The 21461-nt window shown below is 42.1% G+C and overlaps 1 protein-coding gene across 4 annotated transcripts; it reads right to left on the bottom strand.

The window, feature by feature from the left end:
• Nucleotides 1–288: 288 nt before the first annotated feature.
• Nucleotides 289–19607, bottom strand: RO60 (Ro60, Y RNA binding protein). 4 transcript variants are annotated; one of them, XM_064427878.1, is made up of 9 exons: nucleotides 19009–19607; nucleotides 15270–15841; nucleotides 14387–14607; nucleotides 13979–14125; nucleotides 12618–12755; nucleotides 12275–12391; nucleotides 11396–11509; nucleotides 10847–10993; nucleotides 289–9937 (listed from the first exon to the last, which is right to left on the bottom strand). In XM_064427878.1, the coding sequence occupies exons 1-9, from the start codon at nucleotides 19599–19601 to the stop codon at nucleotides 9785–9787; spliced, it is 2202 nt and encodes a 733-aa protein (XP_064283948.1). In that variant the 5' UTR covers nucleotides 19602–19607; the 3' UTR covers nucleotides 289–9784. The 4 variants fall into 4 exon arrangements, 2 of the variants coding, with proteins under 2 accessions (XP_064283948.1, XP_064283949.1); XR_010366167.1 differs by having other exon boundaries at nucleotides 9801–9937; nucleotides 11403–11509; nucleotides 19009–19605; XR_010366168.1 differs by lacking the exon at nucleotides 289–9937 and adding an exon at nucleotides 10243–10525 and having other exon boundaries at nucleotides 11403–11509; nucleotides 19009–19605.
• Between the last annotated feature and the right edge of the window lie 1854 nt (nucleotides 19608–21461).

The following is a 21461-nucleotide window of genomic DNA, read 5'->3' as shown; positions in this document are numbered from 1 at the left end:
AAACCCAGTTTGTAGTGATATTGGTGTGTGCATGTCTGCCTCTCCTGTATTCCAGTGCCTGATCACCCAGCTCCCAAATCGTGTGTCCAATGGAACAGAAAAGGGAATAAAGATTCTGGCAGCTTTAGAGAGTGACAGCTTTCATCTTTCCTCTGCACTCTGAGGTCTCAGTCTGTTCTGCCTTTCAGGAATGGCCTTCCAGGGGGCCAGGCAGCTCGGGCACTCAGCTGCAGACTGTGGCACAACTGATCCCACAGCAGCACAAAACACGAGAGCAAGTGAAGCAGGTCTGATATGCATAGAGTTTATTTAGTACTTAAATTCTACAGTCAGAATGCAGTTTACTAGCCATTTTAACTTTCAGGTAAATGTCTAAAAGAAATGACTAAAATTCCATAGTTTCAGTACAATGCACATCCAAAGCCAGACCAGGCAATGCCATACTCTTGGTTATTTCAAAGAAGTTCGTATGCAAGTAGAAAATTATATCCCATTCTTCAGTTAAAGGGACCATTACACAACTAAAGGTGCACATATTAGAATAAAAACATTAGTCAATAATTTTTTACTCACTTTTTGTGAATTAAGAACCCTGTTATTTCCATTGCTTTCAGCACTGCATGTACCTAAAGTACTGTTTCCCTCAAGGGAAAAACCATCAGTCTTTAATTCCAGCTAACTAGGACAGCAAGGGTATCATTTAAACTTGACAGCTTCATTTTTGTCAGGCAGGTTTGAACTAAGCTTAAACTGCATCATTTGTAGAAAGTCTTTAGTATACAGTTACCTGCATTGTGCACCTTTAATATGTAATCAGCTAATTCAACACACTGACCTTGTTTCATTTTAATTATTGCAGTTTACTGTGTGGTGCTAGGACAGTCATCAAGATGTGCATCTCTCTTTGAATTTCCACTTAATAAAGCAATTTATTTTGCACATACTGTCATTTAAGAATACCAAGTATTTTTTTCTCTGTGTAGAATTCTTCAGCCAGTGATGTTTTTATCAGAAGCTTAACAACAATTTTGTCCCCAAAGCTGATAAACCCATAATGTAAAAATAATAATAATAATAGTATGCAAAGGAATTTTTCAAAGACCTTCTCATTTTGTTCCCTGTTTAGAGGCTTGTTTTTTTTAACCAGTAGTCTAAAATAACCCTTTGAGTTCCAAGTTCTGGAAATCCCAGGGCATTGTCACTTAAGGCAAATTCTCTTGCAGTTCTTGAAACAAGCTGTGCCTGCAGATGCAAGTGAGTGCCCCATGATAAACAGGATCTAGCTTAAGGCACCCAAAGGGTTAATTATGTTTCTTTTTAACCATATTAAGGCTCCCCATCCAAACAGGTTTTTCACTGTGTACAATTTCACAGAAAGTAGCAGCAAGACAGTGCCTTTGTTACTGGATGGCACAAAGCCATGTTATGCTTAAGTTAATTAAACATGATATGGCAGTTAAAGTGTAGTTCTAATCTAGGGGGGAAAAACCCAACCAAAATGAAGAACCTCAAGAATAGTCATTAAAAATGTCTTTTTTTCCCCCCTCAGCATTGTCTGCAGGACAAAGCTGTTTATCTTAAAATATGCTTGTCCTGGAATGTAAATATTGAAATTTATCCACTAGAAGATCTGGATACCTGCTCATCCATCTTAAATCCCAAGCTTCTAAGAAGCAGAAGAAGCTGGAAACAAACACTGAATTATTTAATGAAGCACACAGAGCTGTGAATGTGCCCATGTTGCTTCCTAAATACAGAATTATTTTTAAAGAGTAGAACTGCACTTTTACAGGAGAAGGAAAAGACATTTTATTTGTAGCTAGTTGTGCTTAACTCTTAAGCTGGTAACATTAGGAAAACAGCTATTTATATTCATTATTTGTTAATGAAGCATTTGTAAAAGTTCTCAACATACCACATATATATGCAAATATATAGATATTTAAACTTAAATTCAGAATGCAGAAATACCTAAAGAAACCACGCTTTGCAGTATCAGAATCATAAATCCAGATATGTAAGCACACATATTTAAAGACTTCTGCTGAAATTAGCTTATCTTTTGATTTCCCTCAGAGCAGAATATCCTTAAAACACTGTCCTGGTCAGTGTTTTACCTTTTCCCCAGAACTCTTGCTCAGCCAAGTGCACACCCCACAGTGTCATGGTAAGATGAAATCTCTACCATCCCAGCAAGAAACTCATTCATTAGAACAGCTGCTTACAGCAGCTTCTCTGTGCACTGCAAACCACTGCAGACAGCAAAAAAACCTAGACACTGGTGGAATTTCATAGAAACTAAATGAAAGGGTTAAAAGCAGAAGAAAGACAAATTATTCTTTACTTAGATTTACTTCTATAGCCTATTCTTTGAAGACTTTCTCTAGTCAATACTCCAAAGAAACTGCCTGTTTAGCCAGAATATTAATTGAAATGTTTTCCTAATTCTGCATGACAGCAGTTTGATACTGTTTAAAAGAATGAAAAATTTCAAATCACTAAACTAATCCTAGAAAAAAGCTTTAAATTTCAAAAGCCAATTTTAAAAGCCAATTGTAATCATTACATTCTTCAAATAAAGCCATTCACAGGCAGATGTAGGATTTTTGTAATAAATAAAGTATACTTTTGTAACTGATTTTTACATTGAGTTTTACTAAAAATCTGACAGATACAGCAAATTAGATTTTTGTAAGAGATTTATATAATTAAAGAACAGAAAAAATTATTCATTATTAGAAACATGAAATACTATGCCATCAGTTCTGGTACAGGGAGCTAAGCAAGCACACTCAGTGACAGCAAGAAGGCAGAAGAAAAGAGGCAAAAAATAAAAGAGAAAAGGAATGGATGACAGCTTGTGAAAAAAGATTCAAGTATAGGCCTGAGGTGACAAGATGGAAAAGGAGAAAAAACCCCAATACTAACAGAGAAAAGGGGACAGCAAAAGAAGAAACAAAACAAATGGAACCAAAACTAAAGCTTCTGTTATGGTGCCTGTGAGCTCAGGACAGGGTTAAGCAGTATTTGCAATTCAGACAAGTATTTTCATAGTGTTTTTACAGTCAGAGCCATTATTAAAATACATTTCCCAAACTGCTGGTATGTTTTTAAGCCAAGAATATGACTTTGTTAAATAGCCTTTTAAAGGCATACCCATTCATGGGCATCAGTTAACAACAGCAATGTGAAAAACCAACATAACCCCCCTTAAGCCTTCTGTCTGACAGACAGGTTTGACAGTGGTTTTCAGCAGCAAGGTATTTTAGTGCCAGTTATTAGCAGCCCTCACACAGTGGGCATTGAGACTTGCCCTGCTGACCTCAGAACTACACCTACCTTTAGATTTCTCCTTTTTGAATCACAGACGACTGCAATCTAATTCTACAAGCACCTCAAACTCTCCTACTCCTTGCTCCAGGTCTGAAATTCCTGACAAGAAATTCTATTTCTTGGCAAAACTATTATTGTCATTATTGAATTTACTACACAATGCTGATGTACTCACTGCATTATTTTTAAAAACTCAAGGGCCTCCTGCCCTCTCCATGTCATTGTGTCCCTTCCATGAAAAACCTGACCTTGGATGTTCATTCCTCACAGGAGAATGTTTCACTTCTGCTGTGCTTCCAACCAAACATGCTTTTCTTCTTTCTTAAAGCTAAAGTGAACACATTACACTGTTCATCACAACAGTCTAATGCTCCAGAATTGTCAAGGGGGTCACAGAGAAATGGCAGTCAAACTGGAACCAGTTAACTGCTAGTATCAGGAAACCTGCATTGGCCTGGCCTACGGTTGCACTCTGCATTTAGACCTTTTTCCATTCACCATTTTGAATAAAATTAACTAGCTTTAAACCTGTCTCTGCTCAATGCTTACTGATAAACTGCAGTGCACAATTATAGCCCCTGTTCTGCTTCTCCAGTCAGTATTCCTCCAATGCAAAGACCACTACTAATTTGAAAGTCTCCTTTCTGGTGAAAGGGTAGGTTGTTTATTGTACACTGAACTAAAGCTTAAGAGTAGCAATTTTGTCTTAGCTCACTTTTTTTTTTATTCTTTTTCAAGCATTACAGTAATTACTGCCTCTTGACATGTCTAGAGTTGTTTTGGAAATTACCAGTTTAATAACTGAAGAATAGAAATTGCATGTTATGGCAAGTGAGTCATGCTGTCCCCTAAAATTCAGTGTGTGGGAAGATAAAAAAGATCCAGTCTATGGACAAGGAATATGCAGCATCATTCTTCTATGCCCCTTAATAGAAGAGAATAGCAAAACCAGAAAGAAAGGTCCACATACTACAAAATTTCACCTGTCAGTATTTACTTCAGTTTCCCCTCTCTGTGCAAATCTTGAAGGAGGAGCAGATGGCAATGTGGTCTGATCAGTGCTGGCTTTACATCACAGAAACCACTGCCCAGGTTTTAGTCCAGGGTTACTATAAATGTTTAGGAGCATATTCTGTACCCCAGCAGGCATGACTACCTCTTATCACTGGGCACAGCTATCCAGTGTCAACAGATACAGGATCTACAATTTCTATCACTCCTACTGAAAAGTTCATCTTTACCTACACACTCTAGTTCAAGGAACTGCATTTTAAACTGGACTGCTTCCAAAGATGCAACACCACTATAACCATACATTCAATCTGTTAGTAACTACTCTAATTTTTATTTGCAATAAATTTACTTGAAACACCTGTTTTAAGTTTTCATTTTATATTTAGTCCAAAATATTTCCTATTACTTCACAAATACTACTGCAAATAAGAATAAGTACTTGCAAAAGATACTCATCTATCAGTTATTTTTGACATCTCTAGCTTAGAAGAAAACACCCTATCAGATGTTTGACTATTGTGTCATTTAAAATGCATTACTACCAAACCCAATCCCAAAACATCAGTGCATTTACTGGAAATAATTATTAATATGTATTGAGCAAATGAGTTGACTCCCCATATTCATTGTTTAGATGCTAAAAATGATAATTTTTCACGAGAGATGGCTGGTTTTCTTTTTGCCAACCCCAAAGTGCTATGTCTCAGCTTTTGTAGGAACACTTGGTTTGTTCTAGAACTCACCTGAGGAGCTGGTGGCAGTCCTGTGTCCCCAAGCATTCTGTGAGAGCACTGAGAATTCAGGAGTGACTTACATTCATGCTGGCTGGAAGGCAACACTACCCAGTTCTGTTAGCCCTGCTTCATGTCAGGAAAGGCTTCCCTCACTGGATTCATTATGCATTAAGGGAGAGTGGGAGGAAGTAGCAGAATACCTTCAGTAACATGTAACATCCTATTTTAGCACCAAAAGAGATATCCTGGCTACAGAAAAATGCAAGCTTTGAATTTATAATCAGTAGGAATGAGGCATAATGAAAAGTGTTACAAGTACCAAAAGTAGAGTAGGAACTTCAATTTTACATTTAAAAGCTTGGGTTTAGGCAGAAAAATACGGTCTTATGTGTCATTTACCACTATGGGTAAACATGGTATTTTTATAAATCATAATTGTTTTCAAATTAACATCAAATTTCCTGTTTAAAACAGTCTGCATTAGCACAAAAGAGGCTGAAATACATGTTTTAGAGGAAGTTGTAAAAGCATCACTAAAAACCTTTCAAATCTTGTAAGACTGATCTACTAATGAGATCTTTTAACTTCCCCCCTATACACACATATAGAAAACACAGAATTAAATACATATACACACAAATTGCTATCAACTTCTGTTCCAAAGTGGTAGAATACTCACTGGCTTTCTCCTTGTCACACTCTTACTATCAGACTAAAAATAAAAAATTGAAAGTAAAGAATCCAGTTTCAATCACTTCCTAAACAAGATTTTGTGGACATGAAGGAGGCAACTGTACAGTTCATAAAAGTTTTTAAGAATTGGTCACTATAAACTGGAGGTAGTTTTGAAATATGTTAGCTTGAATTAATTTATGAAATCAGAAGTAACACTAACCTACAAAAAGATTTTTAAAAAATGAAATACTCTCCTGTTAGGAAGATTGTTTCTGAGTCATTGAATACATTCTTTAAAAAAAAAAAAAAGTAGCTTTTTGTTTCTGGTTGTTCCCACTCAGCTTTGCTGCGTAGGCCAAGACACATGCACTTGTTAATCTTGCTCACTGAAGGTGTGCTGATGCTTCTTGAAGTTGTGACAAGGACTGAATGTGACATCCCAGTCATTTCCAAGGTCTTTTTCTACTAAAAAACAGTTTTTAGAACTTCCTGTAAAGCATTTTTAATTCTAAACTAGTGCTTCTGAAATGGTACTGTGCAGAAACTGCCCCTCAACTTATCTAAAGAGAGATTTCCTCCTGAAAAGCCAGGTGATAATCCAGAGAGAAAAAGATCAGCATGAGCTCCTGCACTTTCAGTTTTAGCAGTATAAAATGTCCCTGGGTAACTATTACACTGTATCACAGTCACATGGTCTCAATACATACCAGAAAAAACTTCTTTTGTAGATTTTAACCATAGCCATGGAAACCATTGAACATTACTAACACTTAAAATACAAAGATTTTAAAAAGCCCAAAGAAAAGTCCCTCTCAGTGAAGCTGCTGGTAAATTGCCATTATTAAAAATACTAAGCCCATTTGTTTCCAGCTCCATTCTAAAAGTAATTAATGAACTTGTTCTTCCAAATAAGCATTCCACAGCAATGGGGGAAATTAAAAATCTCTCCATATTTATAGTCTATTATAAATGAAATTAAATTATATACTATGTAACCCTGTAACCACTTTTAGCAAACTTCTCACTGTTATTCTAAATTGTGTGCAACAGGAAAAATAAAAAAAGAGATTCCTCATCTGCTTTTCTTGTTTTCCCTTCACAAAAAGTTAATAAAAATCACAAAATCATGAGGGTTGGAAAAGAGCTTTTAAGATCAAGTCCAACCATCAACCCAACACTGCCACACCCCAGAGCCATGTCCCTAAGCACCAGATCCACGTGCTTTTGGAACACTTCAGGGATGATGATTCCACCACCTCCCTGGGCAGCCTGTTCCCATTCTTGGCTGCAAACAGGATTTGAGGTTCAGCCTCAGCAGTGCCAAGAGGAACAACCCCTTCCCTGCTCCTGCTGCCACTCTTTCTGATCCAAGGCAGGATGTCCTTGGCCTTCTTGCCCAGCTGGGCACAGCGGGCTCTTGTTCAGCCACTCTTGACCAGCATCCCCAGGTCCCTCTCCATGGGGCAGCTTCCCAGCCACTCTGCCCCAGCCTGGAGCACTACATGGGATTGTTGTGGCCCAAAGGCAGGACCCAGCACTTGGCCTCAATCCATGGACCCAGCCTGTCCAGATCCCTGCAGAGCCTTCCTGCCTCCAGATCAACTTAGCCTGGTGCCATCTGCAAACTGGCTGAGGGTGGCCTCGATCCCCCTGTCCAAATCATCCAAAGATACTGAACAGGGCTGGCCCCAGCAGGGAGCCCTGGGAGCACCACTGGTGGCCAGCCAGCAGCAGGATGTGACTCAGCCACCACCACTCTGTGCCAGCCATCCAGCCAGTGTTCCAGCCAGCAAACATGCACCTGCCCAAGCCACAGGCTCCTATCTCCTCAGACAGGAGAGAAGCAGTGTCCAAGGCTTTGCTGAAGCCCAGGCACACCACATCCACAGCCTCCACCTCATCCACTGGGGAGGTGACCATTCACAGCAGATCAGGCTGCTCAGGCACAACCTGCCTTTGATAAAGCCGTGCTGGCTGGGCCTGATCCCTGGCTGTCCTGTTTGTGCTGTGTGCTCCAGATGATCTGTTCCACAGCCTTCCCTGGCACTGAGCTCAGGCTGACTGTGGCTTCCTGGATCCTCCTTCTGGCCTTTCTGCTCGGTGGGTGCCCCACTGGCCAACCTCCAGTCACCTTGAGACCTCCCTGGTTAGCCAGCATTGATGATAAATGGTGGAGAGCAGCTTGGGTGGATTCCATCAGACCCCAGGGACCTTTGAACACTTAAGTGGAGCAGGTCACTGTTTCCTCCTGAATGACAGGGACCCCATTTTGTTCCTTGTCTCTGTCTTCCCAAGGACAGCTGGTCTGACTTAAAGGCTGAGGCAAAGAAGGCATCAAGTACCCCAGCCTTTTTCCCATCCTTTGTGGCAATGCTTCCCCTCACATGCAATAAGGGATGGAGATTCTTTCCTTGGCTCTCCTTTTGTTGCTGACGTATTTGTAAAAACACTTTTGGTTATCTATTTCAGCAGTGGCCAAATTAATTGCTAGCTGGGGTTTCATTTTTCCAACCTTCCTGCATAACCCAACAACATCCTTGTAGTCCTCAAGAGCATCCTGCCCCTTCTTCCAAAGGTCTTTTTTCCCTGAGTTCCAGTGAGAGCTCCCTGTTCAACCAGGCCGGTCTTCTTCCCCACTGGCTCACCTTTCAGCACATGGGGACAGCCTGTTCCTGCATCTTTAAGATCCTTGAAGAATCTCCAGCCTTCCTGGACCGCTTTTCATTCAGGATTGTTTGCAAGGGACTTTCTCAGTCCTAAGAGGCAAAGATCTGGCATCTGGGCCCCCTCAGCTTCCTCTACATCCTCCTCAATGACTCAGAGGTGGTGCTCAGGGCTCTGAGGTGATCCACCTGCCTCCTGGCCCTGCTGGTCTCTGCTGCAGTCCTGGGGACAGGAAGCTGGCCATCCTGCAGTACTGCCCTGCTCTGTGGCTGATGAAGGCAGCATGGCCTCAGCAGGTGCTGGGCTGCTGCTGCAGCAGGGGTACCTGCAGCACAAGAACCCCAAAGTCCATGAGGAGCTGGACAACACTGTGGCCCTCTTCCCTTACCCTGCTGAGCAGCTGGATGTGGCCAAGCTGGTGTCTGGGCTGACTCCAGCACTGGTGGAGAGCAAGAGCAGGGTCAGCATGCTGACACAAAGTGTTTGCTGTGGTGGTGTCTTCCTTGGGCACGGGCAAAGCCACCCTTCTCAAGGCAGTGGATGCTATGGAGCTTGAGGACAACAGGGATGGGGTGACTCATGTGGTGCAGGCCAGGCTAGCCAGGAAGACTTTGGTGAGGCTTGGGGACCAAGGGTTTGTAAAGCACAGTGGTCCTGCCATCATCCCATCACACCAGCGGGTCCTGTTTACCCTTGGGACAGATCCAGAGTGGCTGCTGCTGGCCCACAGGACTCAGAGCACACTTCCTGTGCTTATCACACAAGGGATGATGCTCTTTGGAGCTCCAGCTCACACAGAGCCAAGGCTGGTCAGGGAATGAAGTCCAACCACAGGTTTGAGTGCATGTAGAGGAAGAAACCAACTGCCTTGGGAAAAGGAGTGTGCTGGATACAAGGAAGGTGGCTGAGGAGTGGAGATGCCTTTCTGAAGGAGCATGGAGCAGGGCTGCCAGCTGTGCTGCAGGACTCTAAGGGTGATGTGACTGCACTGCCAGCCATTACCAGGAGTGTCCAACTGCGCAGTGTGCTGCTGCATGGCACCAAGTCCCAGGGTGACAGCAGTGACATGTGGCTGCCACCTCCAATGGCAGGAGGATCACTGACTACTGACAGTTAGTTTGACACCAGAGATGCCAGCACTGAGTTTCTCTGTTAGATTTGCATGAGCCTGAAGTTGTGTTCAACCTTACAAACACCTTAGTGAGAAGCTCTAGTCAGAGATGCTTGAAGTGCCACCACCTTCCCTAACATTCTGATATGTATACAATATGCCATGAGCTAATAAAGTATATTTGGCTGGGAGTTCCCAGGGTGAAGTCTGTTGCCAGCAATGACCCACTGGGAAGAGCAGATGCCTAAAAACCTTAAATCAAATCCAAGATGAAGTTTTGAAGGACATCCAAAGCTCCGGTGTCGAAGCCGCAGATGTCCAACATGCCTCTGTCATCCGGGTCCGCCATCGTGAAGCCATGGGAGGTCATTCCACAAACAACCAGCTTGGCAGGAATACCCATCTTCTACAGGAAGGACAGCAAAAAATATCAGAAAACACATCTAGAGTAAAACGTGTGCACACATGCAGTAGCTTAAATATGCCAGAGGGCCAAATCTCACTTGCATGAGCCACTGTCTGAAGAGCTGTACTGACAGAAACGAGGGATGGCAGAATCAGAACTGCAGGATGCCTGTCAACACTGCAATGGCAGCTAACCTCAACTAAGGAAACCAAATTAAAGACTTTGGGTATTCATTTCAACAGGGTGGAAACTATGGAATGATTAAAGTCCATACACCCGTGCCTGAAAAAAAAAAATTTTGCTAGTTTAAAAAATAGTTTATTTAAAGGATAAAGGATCGTTTGCTGAATAAATAAGGGTTTCCAACAGCAATGTGCTTGGAGAAGGTATTTTTCTTGGTTCTCTTGTAAAATTATGAAGCTGTACAGCTTAGAGCAATCCCTTTAAAACACAATGGGCTTGCTTCCAAGATACTGTCACCTTATCCTCTTGACACTTGTCTTCATCACTTCATTGAAACATTTTGTCATCTACTGCAGACATCAAAGTTGAATTTAGCTCTGAGAGTCAAACACCATTCTGTAACAACTGTAAAAGCTTACACTGTGAATTATATATAGGATGTAGGAATTGATGCAGTCCCTGAATAACAAAATTTCATGAACAGTGGAGCACACCAAGCAGGGCAGGTTAATTACAAATCCCTTTAGCAATTCCATGATTTTAAATATGCAAAATTAGTACAGTATGTGTACTAATTCTGCCTAACTGCAGGACTAGTAAGTTTTTAACAATATATAATTATTTACTGAAGAAAGCTACAACTAGTCCAATCTCTAAAGGATTTTCAGAGCTGGTACTTACTTTGTACAGCATTTATTAATCATAAACAGTCATGAGCATATTTACCTCTCTGTACTCTCTAAGGGCCACTGCAGGAGGAGTATTCCCAGCAAAGGTCTCGTTATCAGTAAATACAATGAAGATATCAGCAGCTGTCTGAGTTTTCTGAGCCCATATCATTGGAAGGGAACAATCAGTGGTACCCCCTGGAGTCTTATAGAGAAAAAATAAATATACATAGAACACATTAACACAGAAATTACCAAACCATGGAAAAGTCACTTTTGATGTAAGCTTTATGTTTTACAATGTGTTACTACACCAAGAGGCTTTTTTGTTAAACCTGTTCATTTTATCTCAGTTTGTCCAGGTTTTTTTTTTTTTGGTCTGAATTTTTTTATTATTCTTTTCAAGCTAACTCATTGTGACACAGCACTGACACTCTAAATTGCAATGTTTAATATCCAGCAAATGAAATAACATTTGCTGGGCTTTCTCTAAATAAAATGCACAAAAAAATCCAATCTTGTACTAGAGCTATACAGATTAAACAAAGTAGTAGAACTGAATACAAAGAAAATACAATGTAATGCTGAGACTTTTTTTTTTACATACTTCATACATTTTCACTAAAACTTGAGGTAAGGTCATGTCAGCCGTCACTGGACACGGGACCATTTCATGTGAAAAGGCAACAATTTGGGAATCCTTCTCAGTCCGTGCTACAACCTGAGAAAGTGAGAAAAGAGTGAAAATAATTCAGTTACATTCCTCTGAATTCTTAATATCTGAACTGAGCCATTTCCTACCAACACACAGCATGACAAATGCTTGTATATTTAAATCATCATGGCTGCTCATATACAGTAATGGTTCACTGTACACTTTAAATATTCTGTAAAATTCTGCAAATGAACACTGCAAAAAGAGCTGAACAACTGCTCTAATTACTGTAACAAATATACTTCCATTTTTCTTCCCTCTGACGTAAAACCTTGACCATTTTTAAGGGCCAACAAAAGTTCAACTCCTCTACAATGAAAGAATACAACAAAAGAAGCTTTAGAATATTAAACTGAGGGGAAAGTGATTGTGAATAAAGGCCACATTGACAACTCAAAAAGACATAAGAATTATCCCAATATTTCTTCATCTAATCTGTATTTTTCTATGAATGCTTTTGAAAAAATTAAAATGTGTAAGATAAAGTTACCATTTTTTACTTATAGTAAGCCATTTTATTATGGCTATCATAAGTGAAAAAGCTGCCCTGACCACTTTGATTTACAACAGAAATCAACTTTTTCACACTGATGTTTCTGAATGTGGTTGCTAGTAGCTTTCAGCAATGAGGCACAGGGTCACACCTTCTGTACCCAAAAAATATTATACGTAAGTGTCCTCTTGATTTCTAACCAGCTTTAGAGCACCTTTCTATCAAAAAAGCAATTCAAGCTGAAAACAGTTATAAATAAAAGAAATTGAAAGCCTCACCATACACATTACTGCTGCAACTGTGCTGGCATTGAGCACACTGCCCAAAACCTTTTGTGTCATTGATGCACTAACATCAACTGCAATTACAATCCGTTTTCCTGTTGGTTCCACTGTCTGAAAGAATAAAAGACAAAAAAAAATATAACAGGCACACATAATTTATATATTAATTTTTTCATTTGCTCCTAAAGAGGGCATTTTTTCCTCTTTCTGGGTAACATCAGGACAGTGCTGTTGCCAAAGTTTCAGGATTGTTACCCACCCCAGGAACTGTTCTTGATAAGCTTTCAGAAAACACAGAACTCTTAAAAAGCTTAACACATTTGAAAACTATTATTACCTTGAAAGCTTTGTAAAATGAGGCATCTAAAGCTCCTAAAATGTCTTCATCAGGACGCCACCAAAGCTTCCCTCTGTTTCCATGTCCAGCTTTATAGGTTTCTAATGCAACCAAAATATGGAAGGGATGTATTCTACCCTACAGGCAGAAATGAAAAAAAGGACATGGAAATTTAACCTCCTTAAAAAAAAGTAACAAACTAAATGCAAAAATAAGTTCCTACTACAAAAAATCTCAGGTTTAGTGTATGGTTACTTTGAATTTGTTAAATCTAAAGAGTTCATGCAGTCTTTATACAGCTGTGGGATGAACTGATACTTGTGGATTACTGATAATGGACCTCACTCCCTCTCAAGAATCCTCTAATCAACACCAAATGGGATGGCATTGCCAGAATTCTGGTAAAATTTTGCAGCTCTATGATTGTCCAGTGCTATTTTCCATCACAGGCTTACAGTAAAGGAAAGTCCCTGCCCAGCTGAAGAGAAAGGAGCTGAGCAAGGAAAAGAACCAACTTAAAACTAGCTTTATACAAGGTATACTAACACTGGACAAGAAATTATTTTTGGACCATAGCATTCATTTTTTTTATGCTATAAAGGACTCCAAACTATTTTTTTTTTTTTGCTTTCCATATATGAACTTAACTTACACAACCTTATCAGCATTTTGCTATCTTTATCCAAAAGGGGTGTTTCAGTCCTTAATCACTGCCAGCATCAAAACTCAATAAATCTGAATGCCTGTGCATGGTCTATCTTCCATCAAGGCATTTCACCATGATCTCTGCTCTCCCTTCTCCAGAAAAGGAATTGCAGTAGGATGGGGGAAAAAATGACTTCTGTTGTTGTGCTAAATTCAGCTCTGGTGCTGAAGAATTTCGGTGTCCTGATTTTCATTTTCTCAGCTCACAAAACTGCTGCTCAAGACACTTCTCCTCTCTACCTTTGACTAAATACCTGAAAATTTTATTTTTTCTTTAGGAAACCCTCTTTTCCCTCTTACTTTCCTACCACTTTCATGGACAATAAAGTAGTAAGAGAAGAGGAAAGTCTCCTTGCCCATCTTGTTTTTCCCCTCAGCTGCTGTGCTATTTTCTTAACTCACTTAGAATTACAAGACTCAGAAGAAATTGATGAATTAGCAAAGCTTGCCACTGCCCTCATTTAAGAGAAGATCCAATAGCCAATACACTTATTTTATCAGAATATTTCAGAAAGCAGGTGAGGAATCAAATGAGAAATTATAAACAGAAGTTTTAAAATAAAATTGCAGGCATTAAACTGCAGTTTTTAAATAGAATACACTAAACATTAAAAATTAAAATCCACAGAGGCTGACACTGATTATAAAGTTCTTACCTTTTTCAGCAGTTTCTCATTTCTCAGTTTTTCACATACTATTGCCACTTCCGAACCACGTGGTTCAAGCACTGAATTTGCTGTCAGCTTTCCTAAATTTCTCAACAATACAGAAATAGGCATCTCCTTGAGTAATGCCTTCCAAACCTATGATGAAAGAAAAGAGAAACACAGAAAGATGAGATTCTCAAAGTACAAGAACTGTTATCTGTACATTGAATAAGTATATTTTAAAATACATGTACAAATTATATTAAGATCTTAATTATTTTAAATTAACTATTTGGGTAAACTACTTTAAAAAAAGTGTAAGGGCTATTTTTAAAAGAAATCTAGACTTAGAACTGCATTACTCACTGTAGAGAATTCATACTTCTATGGAGAATTCAGCTAAGGAAGTTTACCTACCTCTTTAGATTTCAGATGGTTTGTCAGGAGATGCTCTCTAACTAGACCATATTCCTCTATCAAATGAATAACTTCCAATTCATCTTTTGTGCGTTTTACTTTCTCCACAGCCTCCAGATACTTAAAGAGTTTTTCAGTCTCAGCAGAAACTGCTTTCTCTTTGTAAGCTTCCTGGACATCTTTCCACCCCTTGGTAACATACTTAGTGACTATAGCAATTCCTGATGGAAAAGAAAACCATTTCTCAAGCAGGATTACCATCTGTATACTGGAATTCATCATTCTAGCATGCAAATAATTAAGCAAGTTTCATTCTCAGACCTGCCAAACACCTATTGAAAAGGTGAGCCATACACAATTCAGAGCAGTACTTTTAATTACTGTATTCATCTCCTTAGAAGTAAGGGGCTACATTGCCCAGAGATGCTGTGGATGCCTCATCCCTGGAAGTGTCCAAGGCCAGGCTGGATGGAGCTCTGAGCAGCCTGGGCTGGTGGAAGGTGTCCCTGCCCATGGCAGGAGGGTTGGAAACTGGATCATCTTTACGGTCCCTCCCAACCCAAACCATTCTATTATCTTAACATTTGAAGTCAACCAATCTTCCCACATAACAAAAAAGTGTTATTTTAAGCAAAGAGAAACAAAATGAGGGTGTTATTTTGTCTTCTCTTGGCACATGGAAGAAAGGAAGGAACAAACTCTGTTTACCTTGAAGATAAACAGGTCTGTTTTTTTATATGATCACCCACACTTTTAAGATGCAATTTACAGGATATGCTCACTAACAATTCATCTACAATGGCACTTGGGTTTCCAAAATATTTCCACAGTAAATATAAAATGTTTAAAACACAATATTTTCAGGTAAATAAAAATTTATTACCTTCACTGGCAGGTTTTAGGTGGGACAACCTCAGAAGATCTTTATGAGACCAACCACTTCTTTGCTTATATTTTGTAACTGCTAAAGCAAGAGCCATGCCATTCTTTCCATTGTACCAATCTGCAACAGCTTTCCTCAGAGCACGGCCCCACATGCCACATTTCATGCCCTCCTTCAGATCTTTTTTAAACTGGATGAAAGTAAAGAGATGGGTTGGTACGCAACACACCTCGGGGACAGCTTTAAACGCCGCTTGTTTTGTTTTGGCATCAGAGCACTGCGAGCAAACTGCCAGGGCAAACAGCAGGGGCTCCTGCTTCGCCGCTCTGCCCTCTTGACTAAAAGCTTTTATTTCTTCAACGACTTCGCAGCCTCTGCCCTCTTCAATGAGCCTCAGCAAAGCTTCTGCGTGCTCGAAGCCCAGCTTGTGCTCCTTGGCGTGGTAGGCGCTGCTCTCGGAGCCGAAGCAGAGGAAGCGCTGCAGGCGGGCGCTGTCGCCGAGCGGCGCGGCGGCCCCGCCCGGGGGCTGCGCTGGGCTCCGCTCCGCCGCCATCCTGCGCGCCGCCAGCCGGCTGCAAGAACAACGCGTGTTAATAACGTGAAAAGCGCATGTCACACGGCTCTTGGCAGGTATTTACTGCACACATCGAGTTGTATTGAGCAGTGCTGTGTTAACATTTTAATAGTATGGTAAGTGTAGTTTCATAGCAAAGAGGTAGCTTTTGTAGTTAAAATAGGCACTATGTATATGTGGAATGTTTTCTTTTTAGAAAGGAGCGAGGGGCCCTCACCGGATGGCGGCTGCAGGACACCTAAACCTTTCAGAGAAAGGGAATTTATTGCTCCCTTATCAGCAGAAAAGTAACTTCTTCCCACCTCGCTCAGACAGGGAGACGGCATGAGCATTAAGAGGAAGAAGTTGACAGTGACAGACAGAATCCTGTGTTTGAATGGAATTTATGCATCATGTATGAGATGTATGAATATGCAACAGGACCCCCCTCTGCTAACGGGGGTCCTTTTTCGGGCTTGTGTTGCCCAAAAAAAGGTACCCAGACGTCCGTATCTCTTTGTTTTTATTGTCTCACATTGTCCTAATCGCAATTGTTCAAATGTTATTACTCTAATTATATTACTATTTTTATAACCATTTTATTACTATTAAACTTTAAAAACTTCAAAAACAAGTGATTGGCATTTTTCACACTAAGAACTACGGTTCACTGCTGTTTTAGTAAATGCATGTTGTCTATAAGTGTGTAATGTTAAGTTTTCCTTCATGAATTTAATCACAGCATACTCCCAAGTGCGCGGTAACACACATCATTTAGAGGAAAAGAAACGAAAAACTCTCTAAGTTATAATCATGACTAACTTATTTCTTTAAAACCAGCTCAGAAACTACTTAATCCCAATAGGTGGTGCACAAAAACCATCTGGTGTTATAGCCTTGTGCCACTAATATATTACATCACTTTCGTAGGTAGATTTTCATATTGCAGACTAAATGGCTCAAAATTCAGATCCTGCCCTGCTCTATTTTGCATAAGAATTGCTAATACCGACCAACTGAAGAAAAATGAGGCTAAAATGAACAACCAAGATATGGAAAAACTGCTTAGTTGGAAGATTTCGTGAGAGTTTATATATGGTAGGTTTCAGTGAGGCTTAGACAACAGCTTTTGAACAACTGAGCAGCTCAAGAACAAATTATCTCTGCTACGGGCACAAATAGTCTGCTGCTCCAAGTGAGATCCAAGAAAACAGGGACGTAACAGATTCTGTACTGCCTTACATTTGAAGGTAAGAAGCAAAAATCAGCACAAAAATTCACAATCATTCAGGTCTTTCTATTTATACACTCCTGAGCTGCAAGAGAGCTGTAATACTTGTAGGGCAACACCACTGCTCTTACTTGGAGAACATCCAGCAGAGTAAAATTTAAGCCATGACATTTAAAATTAAGCAAATGTAGGTGAAATTAAATTAGCAGGGTAAGGGTAAGAAAATTCCTCATCATCACTACCTCCAAAACATTAATAGCATGCAGAAAACCCAAACAAAAAATCCCGAAATCACAGTAAGCATCCATTTAGTCATCAGAAAAAAATACGGCACATGCAAGATACTGAGAAACACCATTATCCTGAAGGAAAAATAAGAATGGGAAGCATAAAGGATCTCACATCACAACAAGATGTCCATGTATATAAAATACTGAGAATGGTTTCTGGCTGTAGCTTTCATACACCTACTATAATAAATATTACTATACTGAAATGAGACAAGTGGGAAAACTCTAATGGAGCCTGTGTTACATCCCAGCCTCACAAGTTCCCACAGCTCTTCCCTCCCTTGGACCCATCCCTCTCCTCTGCCCAGACCTCAAGCTTATTTTTCATTTAACACCTGTACAACAGAGACATCTTTCACCCTAACAGGTGGATAAATGCAAATGCTCACTTAACATATGCTTTACTATAAACCACTCTTGACCTGCTGAGCTGCAGCAGGGAACTTGAATTTATAACACCTGTGCAGGATTTATCAACAATATTCTGGCTCCACAAGCACTTTCAGTTTCTGAACAGCAGGAATGCAAACAGCAATTCTTAGGAGTACCAGACTAGGAGTTTTATAATGAAAATTGCTAAACTAAACTCCATGGCTGTTCACCATTACTAATGAAAGAAAAAACCCACTAGATTTCAACCACCATATGAATTTATAAGTAAAATATGACTTTGCTCTGAAGCAGTCTATACACCAGTTACATGTCGAGTACTAAATCAATATTTTTATGTTGCTGTACCATAGCATGATTCAGTTCTTTAAGTTGGCATGGATTAATTTCCATGACTTTCCCAAATTGCCCTAGCTTTCCTAAGAAATAAAATGTCTGAAAAGTTACACAGATGGATGAAAAAAACTCACATAAAGTATAAAGCTTTAGCAGCACTACAGATTCTAATCTAAGTTCTTAAGTTTAACTGCTACATTAACAACTAGTGACACTTTGTAGCAAAAGCTCATGGAATTAAACTTTGAAAAAGTCACATCTTTTATGAAAAAAAAAACAAAAACATTTTAAAGACAACTTCTCAAAGTGCCTTTGAATACTTCCAAACCACATATACTTCAATCCACGAGGAACTGCATTCTGCCTCTCTGCCCTCTATATTTTGTATGAGCATTAACCTGAAGACTATAAGGAATGTCTTAACTGAGCAGAGGGACCACAACCATCACATTGAGCTGTGCTTGTAACAAACCAGGCTCGTGCTACAGCTCTGACAACATAGTTCAGAAAATGAGCACTTCTGTGTCATCGGGGATGCCAGAACACTGCCCAAAGCACCACTGGAGCGGTGGACGAGAGCAGCACAGCAGACACCCCATTATACGAACCACATACCAGCCCACGCATTTCTGCTGCAGCATTTGCAGGAGCCTGTCTGCTTGAAAACACGCACTGACTGGGGGGCAAAGGCAGCTTAGCTGACGCAGGACAGAATCAGGAGACAGAAGCACCTAAAGCGGATACCGGGGGAGCTGCGATGGCAGCTGTCAGTCTCCGCAAAGACGATAAACTCGCGTGACGCGGAGACCCGCCCGGGAACGCCCCGCGGGCCCCTCACGCCCCGGCGCTGCTCCCCGGCCTCTCCGCGTTCCCCCGCACCCCGGGGCCGGCCCAGGGTCCCGCGCCCCGCTCCCCTGCGGCCCGGGAAGCGCCACTTGCCTGCGAGGCCGCGGCCCGGGCGGGCCCGCGCGGTGCGGCAGCGCCGGGGGCCGGAGGCGATGGGCCGGGGAGGCCCCGGCGACAGCGAGCGGCGGCCGGGCCGCTGCGGGGGCGCGGGGGGCGGGCAGCGCCGTCCCGCTCCGGCCGCCACACAGCCGCGTCTCCCGCTCCAGCCCCGCCCGCCGCGCCCCGACAGCACCGCCGGGACCCGGATGGGGCCGCGCCCCCCGCGCGGTGCCCGGATGGAACCATGGTGGGGGCCGGCCCCGCTCCCCGCCGCGCCGCCCGAGGGCTCCACGGCCGCCGTGCGCTGCCCAGCCGGCCCGGAGCGCGCCCCCGAGGCGCGGCGCGGCCCTCCCGCGGCCGGGGCGGTGCCGCCGGCGCCCGCGGCTGCCCCGGATCCAGTCCCGCGCGGCGCTTCCTGCGGCCGCCCCGCCTCCCCATGGCGGGGCCCGGCGCGGGTCCTGCCGGGAAGGGAGCGGCGCGGCTCGGCCTCGCAGCCTGAGCGGCGGCAGCGCCGCCATGTCCGGGGGCAGCAGCGCCGGCGAGTGGTGCCTCATGGAGAGCGACCCGGGCGTCTTCACCGAGCTCATCAAGGGCTTCGGTGAGGGCCGAGCGGGGCCGGGCAGGTGTGGGCGCTCCGCGGGGCTGTTCCCGCACCGCGGGGTGCGAGCCCGCTGTCCCTGCCGGGCGGGGAGGGGATGCGGGGATCGGTCGCTGCGGGGCCGGGAGGGCGCTGGGACGCGCTGCCGGTATCGAGCGTGCCTTCCGTGATGCCCGCGGCGCCGGCCCGGCCCAGCGCGGCCTGCACGGCACGGCCCGGCACCTGTTGCTGTGCTGCGTAGGGTCACGGCGTCCTTTAGGTTGGAAAAGGCTTCTCAGATCACCGAGTTCCACCTATGGCCCAACACCACCTTGTCAGCCAGACCGTGGCACTGAGTGCCATGTGCCGTCTTTCCTTAAACGCCTCCGGGGGCGGTGACTCCATCGCTTCCCTGGGCAGCCCATTCTCATGTCTCATCAGCCCTTTGGAAAAATTCCTCCGAATGTCCGATCTGAACTTGCCTGACACAGTTTAAGACTTAAGGCTGGAAAGGTGTTCGGGTTACAGAGTGGACGTTCGGGGCTGTGTGCCTAGGCTGAGCGGTGGCGCTTGGCAGTGGCTGCATAGCCTGCAAGCGGCTGCCCGGCCTTCCAGGATGTTAAATTTTCTGTTGAATTGCGTTTAAAATCTTTGGTGAAACTGTGAATATATGGTTATTACAGCAGCCAGGTTGTTCTCAGCCAAAGAACCAAAATTATCTTACTCTATGTTTCATTGATTCATAATTTGTCGTGTTTTTTTCTCAGAAACAAAGTCCAGACACGCTTCTTTGACATTTTTATTTAGCTAATAAATGAAACTTCCACATACTAAATAATTGAACCTTTTAGGCTGTGTATTATGCACGTGTCTTGCTTGAGTGTATAGCATTTTTGATCTACTACCATAGGTCTTTGTCTGGAGACAGATGTTTAAAGTTGTGCTTTGGGCTTGCTGATAATACCTTTATGAACAGTGTTGTTCTCACTTAAGAGAACGACGTGAAGTGATCAGAGATATTTAAGCTCCTCTGCTTCTTTTTTAAATGCAACTCTGTTGTAAAGACAGTATCACTCTCCACAGGTTCAGAAATGCCTGAAATAATTTTTCTCTGTCTTGTTTGGGTTTCTTTAATCAAGGTCTGTTAAATCCCACAGATAAACTTTTCCACAGCCTGGATATTCTAGTTGTAAATATTACATAATGTCTTTGTGTTTTCTTTCATAAGTCTGCCTTTGCTGGCTGCATCCCTTTTTAAATGAGTTAGTTGAAGAAACCTCTATTTTTTCCTTATTTCAGGCTGTAGAGGAGCACAAGTTGAAGAAATATGGAGTTTGGAGCCAGAGAACTTTGAAAAATTGAAGTAAGGCACATGTTTTTTATTCACATTTGTTTGAAGTCCCCGAAAGAATGTGTACTAAACTCAGGTGTGTTTTTGGTGGACATTATGTTTGGGGAATTTTGTTTTCTTGTTTTTTCCTTCAGTTTCTAGAGAAGTTCAGTATGATTTTGAGTTAATGGAATACCTGGCAGTTAAATTGCTTTTCATTAAGTGCTTTGGTACTTAATCAGGTTTTGAAAGAAGTGCTGATAGTAGCTAGAATGTGGAAGTAGCTTTCTAATGCTTTTTCCATTAGCTTGCCTTATAGCTCTTAACAAATTCTTGGGTGAATTTCTGTTCCTTGCTTTATCTCCCTCCCTCCTCACATCCCGTGATGTTGTCTCAGTTGTCTTAAATTATTTTCCAGTACTTAGAAACCTTTGTAACTCATTTTTCCTGCAGAACCACTTCCATATAGATGTGAAGGCAAATAGGCTTTTTATAACTGATAATGACTGGTGTCATGTGGAACAATTTTGCCCTCATTAA

The sequence above is a fragment of the Passer domesticus genome, chromosome 7 (assembly GCF_036417665.1).
Source record: "Passer domesticus isolate bPasDom1 chromosome 7, bPasDom1.hap1, whole genome shotgun sequence".
Classification (NCBI taxonomy): Eukaryota; Metazoa; Chordata; class Aves; order Passeriformes; family Passeridae; genus Passer; species Passer domesticus.
This window is presented reverse-complemented; position numbering and strand designations above follow the sequence as displayed.